General features: G+C 36.4%; 1 protein-coding gene and 1 long non-coding RNA gene across 2 annotated transcripts; both read left to right on the forward strand.

The window, feature by feature from the left end:
* Rpn9 (regulatory particle non-ATPase 9) lies at positions 1-7,653 on the forward strand. The gene is made up of 7 exons (XM_089648100.1): positions 1-160; positions 266-379; positions 646-781; positions 3,907-4,055; positions 4,486-4,642; positions 5,399-5,587; positions 6,365-7,653. The coding sequence occupies exons 1-7, from the start codon at positions 45-47 to the stop codon at positions 6,680-6,682; spliced, it is 1,179 nt and encodes a 392-aa protein (XP_089504226.1). The 5' UTR covers positions 1-44; the 3' UTR covers positions 6,683-7,653.
* Positions 7,654-9,599: 1,946 nt separating this feature from the next.
* On the forward strand, positions 9,600-11,438 carry LOC149410481 (uncharacterized). The gene is made up of 2 exons (XR_016304982.1): positions 9,600-9,645; positions 10,628-11,438. It is a non-coding gene; the product is annotated as an uncharacterized LOC149410481 (long non-coding RNA).
* Positions 11,439-12,037: the final 599 nt, after the last annotated feature.

Raw genomic sequence — 12,037 nt, forward strand, 5'->3', positions numbered from 1 at the left:
GTTTTGTTGCTAACTTCGCGACATTACTCGTATGAATTTCAAACATGGCGCAGGTTAGGTATTCTCATCCGGACGTAGCCGATTTTTTAACAAAAAAACAAACAACTGATAGAGATTTAGCTGCAGATTGGGCACAGCTCGAAGAATTATACAATAAAAAGTAAGTAGAAATTAAGTGTTTTCCCTTACGAACTATTTTACATTGTATTTGGGTGAAGACATGTATGAGGTGACATGGTAATATTTTTTTGTTTTTGTTTCGCAGACTATGGCATCAACTCACGTTAAAATTAGACACATTTGTGAAGGTTCCACAGCTGCAGCAAGGAGACAATCTCATTCAGCTGTACGCCAACTTTTTGACTACATTTGAAAACAAGTAAGTACAAAACTTAACCTATTCAATTGTGCTTTGTCAACTGTCATGATTTGCAATTTTCTTCTTAAAACATACCGGTTGAATAAATGTCGTTTACAAGTGAGAACTGGAATATCGTGCTCGATCATGAAACTTTATTGGATATCACGAATATTACAGGAAATCTCTCTTTTATGACAAAGATGACCTACACTTCATGTGCAAACTAGAGTATTGAGGTATTATTTGTACAATGTCTTGATGCGTTTATTTTGCTTTGTTTTTAGAATTAACCCCTTGGCCTTAGTGGAGATCTGCGCAATTATAATCAAGCAGTACACTGACAGAAAAGAAGCTGTTTTGTTTTTGGAAAAGATTGAAACCAAAGTTAAAGCTAATGATGAGGCACTCGCCCTTTGCAAGGTGAGTTTATTACCACATTACTTATGCATTCTGTACTAGTTATTCCCATATCCAACATTTAAATGTTTCCCGTTAAACTCATCCTATTTCAGCTGTTGAGTGAATAGTGATCAACTGGCGAGCATACAAGACTATTTTATCAAAAGCTAAATTAAGTAGATAATTGTCTTTTCACAGATAACATTCAAATTTCGAAAATCAAAAGGGTAAAGTTGTACTAGTATATCTCGTTGTTAATATGCAAACCCTACATAAGAACCTTTTTTTATATCAAATATAAAATAGGTAAATTTATTTAAAAAAAATAAAAATATATATATATAAAATAGGTCCTTATTTATAAATCACTCAAAATCTTGTATAAATCTCTTAAATCTTAAAAGATTGTTTTATATACATAACCAGCTGTACCCTGCCATGAATTGCTGTGGCTCAGTCGGTTTGTGAAGAAAGAGAAACAATAGCGCTTGTATCTTCCAGAATGCGACTATTACATATTGCTCAATAAAATTTAACCTTCAGGCCAGTTCTCACAGTTCGTATTTTTAAAGTTAGTGTAGCTTCCCACATTTGCAGATTCGACCCTACAATAAAACAATTCTTTGGCCTGGTATTTTTATAAAGATATTGTCTTGTTTGTGTATCATTTATGATTTAAGAATTAGTGACATTTTACTGCAAGCAGCGGCAGCTTTCAAATAGAGCTGTTCGCTTTATATTTTATGATCACCCTAGTTTAACCATTATGCCTAAAAATATTTGCCAATACCTTTCCCACCCCTGTCCCATAGTAATAAAAACCCCAAATAAAGTTTCATCTCCCTTGAAATAATTCCTTTAAAATATTTGTATTGTTTAAATCACGTCTGTATCATTAAAAATAGTTGATTGCATTTTATTTTATGTTAAGAATGTTGTTTGCCAACGAGCGGGTGGAACATCTTTATTTTGGTAAAATGTCCTTCAGAATTTAGTTTAAATACAGATACCTCCCAGAAAAAGGGCAGTATTCATATAACTGGTAGGTACAGACGTACCTACGCAGGAGACAGTATTGCAGTGTTGCTATAACTGGTAGGTACATGCGTACCTAGGCAGTCAGTCGTGAGATAATTACTAGGTTTATGTAAACCTAGGGAAAACTGAAGAATAGAGGAAACTAGACCTTTATTTCTTTCAGTTTAAGTTTTAGCAGAGGAAAATAAGATCCTCTGCAATTATATTGTGAATCAATAAATTTATATGTCAAGAAGAAGAAGTGTTTTCCTGCATTCCATCTGACGGCGTGTTCTCGTACCACGATAGCAGAAACAGCGCTGTTTAAAAAAAAAGCAAGTTTGTCGAACATATTGCGCTATTTTTTTTTTAAAGCATCTTTTTACCTATCACAGGTGACATCTATATAATATAGGTATGTAAAACTCACACGCGTATTCAAATGCAACGTTTTGTCAAAATTTCAAAGCAATTGGTGAAGAACTTTTGGAGATTTAAGATTTTGAACAAACGAACATTTACATTTTTATTTTTTTGAATTTTCAGACTTGTATTTCCAAAAAAAAAACATTCACATATCGATTGTACAATCAATGTGCATATAATATAATAATCAATCTATATGGGACGTTTGGTATTGCACTAACCTCTCTACATCCTCGAATAAAAATTGTTATTTATTTTTTCATCACTTATACCTAATATCTTGATTATTAATTTATGAAGGAAAAAAACGTATTAATATTTAAATCGGAATTTAAGTGCATTATTTTCTATTTCCTCCAACTTAAATAGTTGTTTCAAAGGTAATTAAATTGAAATGATGTGTTATTTCAATAATATGTACACATTTGTATTATTTAGCTTCTCATTTATTTTAATTTTATTTATAATTCACAATGTATAGTTGAGCCTCAATAATCCATGCCCAGACTAATCACGTCGCTGTAATAGGAACAAAAGACCCCTCCCCTCGTACCGAGGCCGCTCACACTGTTTTTCTGTCGTTAGGTGAGACCTCTTGCGCCGTGTCCACGCTGCTCTGTGTTTATTTATTTATTAACGGACATCGTCCAAATTACAAAATAATAACACGAATACAGTAAAATGAAAAATACAGGAGTAGACAAAGGTACATGAAAGCAAAGACATAAAGCAGATATAATATAAGAAAATAAAGTGACTACGCCGTGGATCAGGACCACAGGACACTTATAATATTCCGTTACTTGTTTAGCGACTGGCAAAAATCATTCAGACTTATCCCAAAAAAGTTAAGGTTTTGACTTGAGTTGACCAGTCTACACATTCTGGACAATGGTGAATAATATCCATAATTTGTTGAATGATGGTTGAGAAAGAGCAGTTCATTATTTCTGAGTCTGTGCGAGGAGATATTGAAGGGAATGAGTTGCAGTAGAGTAGGTGAATCAATAATACCATTTATAATTTTGAAGAAGCAAATGAGGTAATTTCTTTCCCGACGGACTTCCAAAGGAGAGAGGTTTAGAGTTAGTTCAATTTCATCATATGAGTATTTGCCTTTTTCTAATCCTAGCCTGTGTTGTGATTTAAGTTAAAAACATGGCTCCTACGCCATAAAACATTAAGCATGGCACAAAAGTGTAGCATATTGGATAGTTTGAAAGATGGAGTGTCTGCGTAAAGTCTCTAAATAAATGTTTTTAATATTTCTATATTTTATACTGACAATTCATGGTGGAATTCCATTACATTGTTTCAATATATCATTCTAAGTAAATGTGTTTTGTGATATAGAATTTTATAAGCAAACAGCTTTTTCATTGAATTTTTCTATCTAATACAATATAATCTGAACGCATCGCAAGTCCCAACAGGTGTTGTTTTTCATTAGTTCAGATTATCAAGGATCTTCTGTACTATGTTTCCTTTTTCTTATATGTTATTATGTAATATGAATTAAGATTTGTCCATTTGACTATCCTAAAATGGGAATTTCCTAGTTGGACAGTAGAAGTTTTTAATACAATTGTAATAAATACATAAAATTACCAACAAGTCTGGATAGTAACATTGATTGTCATCGAGTGTATATCATACCATATCCTAAATCTTGGGCTGAAACGATTCGTATCACTTATCTACAGGTGCTCCAAGGTAAGATATACCTGGAGGACCTCCAGGACTTGGTGAACACCAAGCGCATCATCGAGGAGCTGGAGAGCTCTCTGGAAGACGCTGACGGAGTCACCACAGTTCACGGCAGATACTACCAGCTCGCCAGCCAGTACTACAGGTTAGTACACCATTACTCGGTCCAGTTCTCTTCTAAATAAATTCATCACCATTGCACAAGCAATATTTTCTCACTATAATGATGGAATTAGGGAATTCAAATATTGTCATGTTATTCGTAACCTGGGAAGGTTTTTCTTTCTTTTTAACCCCTAGGGGCCAGACCCCTGCATTTACAGTGTTGAAGAAGAGCCTTGTTGGAGAGGTTAAAAAGCCTCCTTTAACCAATCCAGCCCACTACGCATAGGTGGGTAGACGCATCTGCAGCCAAGACCTAGATAAACCTCAACCCATGAACCTGGATACCTTTGTCAAGTCACCAAACATAACAAACCACTTTATCCAATAAATGGTTCACGTGGTGGACGAAATTTGCGAATGTCAAGTTATTTTGAATGTCATTCTAAACGATAGTGTATTTACCATTTCAGACTGCAAGGGGAACATGCCCTGTATTACAGGGCGGCCCTGCGGCAACTGGGCTGTGCGGGGGAGGAGTCCAGCACGCCCAAGCAGAAGGCCCAACACGCTTTCTTCCTGGGCCTCGCCGCACTGCTGGCCGAGGATATCTACAACCTGGGAGAGCTGGTTAGTCCATAACTTAATTAGTCTTACCTATTTATTTTATTCCAATTTTACTACTCTGATCCATTTTCTGCTGCTTGTAAGACTTCATCTTAGCCATAGATAATAGAAATAAGAGAGATGCATGTCACCGAAATCACACTTTCTTTTGGCCTTTTTTTGTCTTAATTGACACAGCCGCAAATAAACTTACAAGTGTATCAGTTTGTATGAGCACTAAAATTTCCACACTTACGTGGACATTAATTACCATAAGTTGGATGAATATGTAAACACACTTGTGAGTAACTAAATTGTGTTTCAAGTGTTATTAATTAAATTTAATTAATGGGTGTAGAGCTAGCCTGAGGCTATGCTCATAGGTTTCGTAGAAATACAAAAAATAACGACACATACCTAAATCAATTCTCTATTTAAGCTGGTATATGCTGGATTTAATAATTTCGGAAATTTTCACTACGCATGATGGCATTGGGAAGGTTAAACGCCAATTTTTTTAAGTTGTACCATGTGTCTGAAATGGTTCCACGATATTTCATCAAAATGAAAATCCATCGCACCTTTAAAAAGTGACATAGAGTCATTAGAAGTGATGAAACAAAAACTAGGTTTAATAGTTACCTATGTAACCTATTTAACCTAGTTTTTTTTCATAACTTTTTATGAATTTATATCACATTTTGTAGATGGGTTGAATTATCATTTTGATGACATACCCGGTCACCGTCTGAAATAACAAAATGAATGTCTTGTTTCCAGCTGTCCCACCCCATCGTGGAGAGCCTGGCGGGCACGGAGAACGCGTGGCTAGTGGACGTGCTTCGCGCGGTCAACCGCGGCAACGTGGCACAGTTCGAGCGGCTGCGGCCGAGCTGGACCTCCGTGGCTGATCTGGCTGCGCACGAGAAGGGCCTGAGGCAGAAGTTGAGCCTTCTCTGCTTGATGGAGGTCAATATATAATCCATTTTCTAATATTCTGAGATAACCGACTTTAAAGTATCAGTTATGACCAACCTAAAATAATGACAAAGGCAACTTTTATTAATTACACTTTTATTCATCTATTACGTTTGCTTTAATGTGGGAATTTAACTTTTTGGTTTTATTCATATTAACATCTTGGGCAGGGAAAGGTAGTTCTACCCGTTCGGTCGATTGATGCTTAACGGCAGGAAGGGTAGTTAGACGGAATTATTCAATGTTTTTATATGAATATTATATACCAATCTCTTTGTAAAGGTCCCAACTATATGTACATAATTATCGAATGGTGATGCAAGTCTTCTTTTTATATTTATCTTCGTGCCTTTCGTTTACATCGGTATTTCAACATAAGGATAGTAAATTATTTGTTATTGTAATAATTCAATTCCTGGAATGAGGGTTTTATGACCGTGAAATCCGTTTTGAATCTCTATCTCTGTTCCGCCTCACTCAACTCCTATGTGCAAGCGAGCGAGAGATGTCGGGCGTATTTAAAGAAAGCAGGTATGGGCAAATACCGAGTTGCATTTCAAATAATATTCGATTTTCGTTTACTTTTTATACCTTTTTCCTTCCCAGAACTTTCTCTCTTTAATTTCCTTAAAGATACTCTCCACCCAGCTTTCCCAAAGGTGACATAGGCCTTGAGGGAAATTATTTTCCTCGAGGGCTTCTTTTTATAATAAGATCGGGTACTGTTTCAGTTAAACCTTTTAACTATAATATTTTTATTTTATCCAGATGGCATTTGAGAAGCTGCCGTGGAAGCGACGCCTCACCTTTGCCGAAATTGCCGAGAAGACCAACCTCTCGGAAGAAGAAGTTGAACTCCTCGTCATGAAAGCTCTGGCGCAGAAGCTGGTGAAGGGTGCCATTGACCAGGTGTCACGCGACGTGCGCATCCAGTGGGTGCGGCCGCGCGCTCTCGAGCGGGAGAGCGTGGGGGAGCTGGCCGTGGCCATGGACCTCTGGGCCGAAGGTGTCAAACAGACAGCGCTGATGCTGCACAACTGGGGCAAGGACATCATCGCCGGGGATACCATACCCAAACTGGGGTAGCCTGATTCATTTAGGATTAATGAAGCGTACACAATGGCCGGTTTGCAATATTATCTTGCTGAGATTTCCCATGCAACCTCTCGCTTTCTCTTGAATTACTCATGTAACTGACTGGCTAGCGGCTGAGGTGTCAAATGCGTCGGACATCCATCCAGGCATTGTGGGTTCAATTCCTCTGCTAACTGAGTTCTCCATCACCACACAAACAAAATTTCTGCTTATTATGATGGTAGTAGGAGTTTTTCAAATATTTTCAGTTTGTTCGTAAACCGAGAATATTTGACTTTTGTTTTTAAAAACACAATTTCACTGTAAACTCTTTTTGTTCCGTGCTCCGTTAATGTGGTCGCTTGTAACTTATTTTTCTATTACATGTTTCATTTATGAAAGGGGCCCGTTGAAAACTCTTATTTTGTTACTTGCATCGTTTATGAAAGAGCGCTCTGTTGTATGTTGTAACCTCTCTTTCTGTTACATGTCGTTTGTGAGAAAGAAGGAGAGGTTGCGCCGAATCTATCAACGGTATGCCTTTACAGTACATAAAATCAGAATGTAAAGGTTTCCAATTCCTTGAAAACTAGTACACATTATAAAATTGCCTAAAAACGTTCACTTAGACAAGGTCTATATTATATTGGGCGTCTGTCTAGGTAAAAGATACTTTTTATTTTCAACGAGGGTCCATTAATTATCGGTACTGCAGAGCCAATTGTGTATACTTTATCAATGTTTAAGATATTTTATTTTATTAATTAATGATAGTACAGCAGACAGATAAAGCATTTTCATCTGGGTTCATATGTTGAGGATGGAAAAGTTACACAAATTAATATACCAAATTCAACTGCCGGCAGAGTAATCTACATTTTATTCTATTTTCAGTTAAATCATTCTGTTAATGATTGTGCTAGCAAAATTTTAAAAATGTTCTTTTTAACTCTTCTGATAAATAAAAAAAATATCACAAAATTTCCTTGTTTCTTTCTTTGCGATAACTGTTAACTAAGTTTGGATAGCTCTAGAGGTAGGTAATTTTTATGAATTAAAGTGTATCTGTATTGAAATTTCCGCGATCAGCTGATAATGTTAAGTCGCCAGCGTGATTGAGCTTCTATCAAATGCCGAAAGATATCACGTAATGTTCCCGTCATAGAATATTCTATAATGTTTTGTATCATGATAAGACGTTACTTTAAAGGGTTTTTGGCTAATTTGCAAACACGTGCGAAGCATCCGCTAGCCAAAATGTGGACAGTTTGAAGAGATATTTTAAAACATTTATTGGAATTGTTTCAAAAGTTCCCGCACGTTGGAATCTTCAATAAATCACAAAGCTAACATAGTAGTTTCATACTTTAACAAGAGATGTCTCGCATCTCTTCTGAATTATTTGTTATTGACATTCCGCGGCTGAAATTATTGAAATATTTTTTCTTACAAATCATTGGATCATATCATGTGTTAAAAAATGTACGTTCGAATTTTAATTTGTATCTATGATTATCAACTAGGCCATTGTTCCGCAAAGCGTGTGCCGCAGCACACTGGTGTACCGTGGTCATCAGTTGGTGTTCCGTGGAAAAAAATCGAGGTATTGTGAAGATAGTAAGAAAGCAAATGGGAGCAGATCATCAGTCACTTCTGTTCATACAGAAGTACGATGGCTTTCTCGTGGAAAAGTGCTATTTCGGATTAACGAGCTAAAAAATGAGTCCCAGACGTTTTTAGAGGCCCAGGGTTCAGATTTTGCTTGAGTTTAAAAAATAAGAATGGGTAGTAAAACTTGCATATATAATGAGCTCAACATAAAAATGCAAGCCAAGAATTCTTATATTTTAACGTCTTCGGTCAAAATTAAAAGCTTTCGCGCTAAGTTGGTATTATGTAATAAATAAATATTGCTTTTTTCTTTGGTGTACCTCTAAAATTTCTTGATTTGATAGGTGTACCTTGAAAACAAAAAGTTTGCAGAACACTGAACTAGGGCATAGACAACAAACAGTAGTCATAATAATTAATACTGCTCCAAGTAGGTACCACGAATGGCGATTAGGTAAATAATACGCAGAATTCACGCATGAACTTAATGATTTTTTTATGAATCCTAAAAATATGGGATAAGCAGTCAAAGATAGGTGCATTCGATGGCTCTTTAAAACTATAAGCAGTTTATGTCTCCATATAAAAATTCGGAGGTATGGTTTTTTTGAAAGAGGGCGGGAAATGGCTGAAATTAATTATACAGCGAAACGCTCAAGTGGCTAAAAATTGGACATCTACTTACATGTTAAGGCCCCAGTACACATTCGGCCAACGCGTGCGGCGAATGCGACCGGCAGATTTTCGTGATACCGTTCACACATTCGCGTGTTCATTCGGCGTTGGTCGCTAGATGAAGATGGACGTTAGGGCGACTGCGGCCGCTGCGATATACTTGTACAGCGCTTTCAAATTTTTTTTACTTGTGCACCAGAGAAGAGTGATTAAAAAAAGATGGCGCAAAAGAAGATGGTGGATGCTGAGTATTCATCGAAACAGAACAAGGTAAATCAAATTTTGTTTTAATTGTTAGTATCCTATTTTGAATGTGTGTACTTCTAGAGTATTCTGCCACCCCTTTGTGAAAATATAGGCGTGACGGTATTTATTTTTATTATATATAATTTAAAAAAAACATTTTTTTAGGGAGACCATCTGGAGAGTTTGAAAACTTCGTACGATTGTCACCTACTGACTTTGAATACCTCGTACAAAAAATTTCCCCGATCGTTTCAAAACAGGACACAAAATGGAGGGAAGCTATACCAGTAAAAATACGGCTAGCAGTGACTTTAAGATTCCTAGCTACCGGGGACAGTTACAGAAGTCTGCACTATCTGTTTAAAATGTCAAGCCCAGCCATCTCATGCATAGTGATTGAAGTCTGTTTAGCACTCAATGAAGTGTTAAAAGATATGATTAAGGTAGGTAAAAAAAAAAGGTTTTATTTTTAATCAATTATTTATTTCAAGATAATACTTAGCTTATTTGTGTTGACAAATATTTGACTCAAATAGGTTTCAATTAATTTGTTTTTTTTATGCATCTCTATATGCTCGATAAAGAATATTTTGTGATGGAGTTGCGTCAGTTTCTGAAGAATTGTACCCTTCGCACGTGTAACTGTGATCATCAGTCATAGTATGTTGAGAGACTTCTGGTATACTTATTACAACAGGAGATTCTTGCTGTTCTTGTGACGGTGGATGGGTTGGGTTGGGTGAAGATTGTGACGTGTATATTTGTGCTGGGGCTAAAACTTCATTGGAAATTATTTGAACTCGTCGAGGTAGAAGTTGATTAGGAACATAATATGTAGATGGTGGTGTACTTGCTGAAAATGGTCTGTTTTGAGGGGAAGAAGGCGGAGGAGGCGAGCATGACCATTCAGATCGGTATAAATTTTGAGAAGATGGTGGACGAATGACATATGAATTTTGAGAAGAGGGCGGACGAATGAAGTATGAATTTTTAGGAATCATTTGTGATTTTCGACGTCTGTTTAACAACATGTTATCTATATCTAACATGATTTCTTCGCTTTCAATCTCTGTATATTTCCTCAGTTTTGTTGCAAGAAGTTTTCCATATAATTCGCATGGATCATCTTCTCGTGTTGAAGAATCTTTACTAAGGACTTGATTTAAAGTGTTGAAAGCATTTGACATCTCTCTGCTAGCCTCTGCTAATTCTGGCGGATTTTTGCAACGTCGCTTTGTAGCTGGAACTTTTCCTGGATTACTGTTACTCCCAGCTACGGAGTTGTTTCCTTGACTATCATCTTGTTCATCTAGTGTATCTTCTACAGAATATGTCGATGATGAGGCCTGTAAAAAAATAACTTGTTAAAAACATGTTGAAATTTTTTTAATAAATTTTTTAACTCGTTAAAAACTTTTTTTTCAGATGCCTGAAACTGCAGACGAATGGGTTAACAAGTCAGAAGGATTTACTTTCCCCCATTGCCTTGGGGCTATAGATGGCAAACACATAACTATACAATCACCGGCAAAGAGTGCGTCTGACTATATTAACTATAAAGGCAGCTTCAGCATTGTTCTACTAGCTCTAGTTGATAGTAATTATTGTTTTTTGTTTGCCGATGTAGGATGTAAAGGTCGGATAAGTGATGGCGGCGTATTTAATCAGAGTGTTTTATGTCAAAAACTATCTTCTGGCACTAAGAATTTACCACCTCCGAGCCCACTTCCGGATGGCGACAATGATATTCCGTTCGTATTTTTAGGAGATGGAGCATTTGCGCTTAGTAGCCACATAATGAAACCTTTTGCAGGCCACCATGCCCAAGGATCCCCGGAAAGAATATTTAATCAGCAATTGTCTCATTCTCGTGTAAAAGTAGAAAATACTTTCGGCATCCTATCCAACAGGTTTCGAATTTTTAAAAAAGCTATAGCTCTGGAAACCCCTTTACGAGCCTCTATTATTTCAATGTCTTGTCTACTTTTACATAACTTCTTGAGATACAGTAGTTCATCTCGGAATATTTATACACCCCCAGGTTCATTTGATACTTTCATTAACGGAGAACTTGTACGACCAGGTTCATGGAGAAATGAAAATAGAGATAGTGCTTTGTTGCCATTACAAAATGTGCCACGTAGACCTACCCAAACAGCAACCCAGATACGGTTGGATTTTATGAATTATTTTTGTAGAAACAGTATAGAAAATAATTAAAATTTGTCAAAATAAATATGTTGTTTTACTTACACTGTTACCCTCTGTGTTAATAATGCTGGAACATTCATAAACGTCATTTAAAAAATTGTCCATTGCTTCATAAAACGGCCAAATTGGGTTGTAATATTCCTCTTCACCCATGCCGGATTTAATGGACTGGATTTTCTTCCTACGATGAATTCTGTACGTTGCCATTAACGACTCCTTCTTTTTTTTAATTCACTTACAGGGATATTCATACTGTCTGCAATTCTACTCCAAGCATCATTAACCTGAAATAAAAAAGTAGTTAGGAACTACTAGCTCTAGTTGATAGTAAAAACGAAAAAAGTAGCTAGGAACGGTATACCTATATACAAATTAATATCGCAACTAAACATGTATTATTTTATGTAGTGAGGCAAGTTACTTACTCTGTTTTTATTTTTGCGTTGCTGGTGTTTGGGGTTCCATATAATGGATTCATTATGATAATAATCAATGAACCTAAACAGTTCTTCGTTACTCCATGGCGCCATATTCGCGACACGACACTACAGTCTACTAAATATACCAAACCACACACGTCCACTCCGGCCGACGCGCAACTATGAACTGAACGTTCGGCCAATG

The sequence above is a fragment of the Hesperophylax consimilis genome, chromosome 27 (genome assembly GCF_061612785.1).
Source record: "Hesperophylax consimilis isolate HC1 chromosome 27, BYU_Hcon_1.0, whole genome shotgun sequence".
NCBI classification, from domain to species: Eukaryota; Metazoa; Arthropoda; class Insecta; order Trichoptera; family Limnephilidae; genus Hesperophylax; species Hesperophylax consimilis.

Coding starts and splice junctions, on each gene's coding strand:
- Rpn9 (XM_089648100.1), top strand. CDS start 45: ATGGCGCAGGTTAGGTATTCTCATCCGGACGTAGCCGATTTTTTAACA. Junction 4,643..5,398: donor TCTACAACCTGGGAGAGCTG/GTTAGTCCATAA, acceptor TCTTGTTTCCAG/CTGTCCCACCCCATCGTGGA. Junction 5,588..6,364: donor GCCTTCTCTGCTTGATGGAG/GTCAATATATAA, acceptor TATTTTATCCAG/ATGGCATTTGAGAAGCTGCC.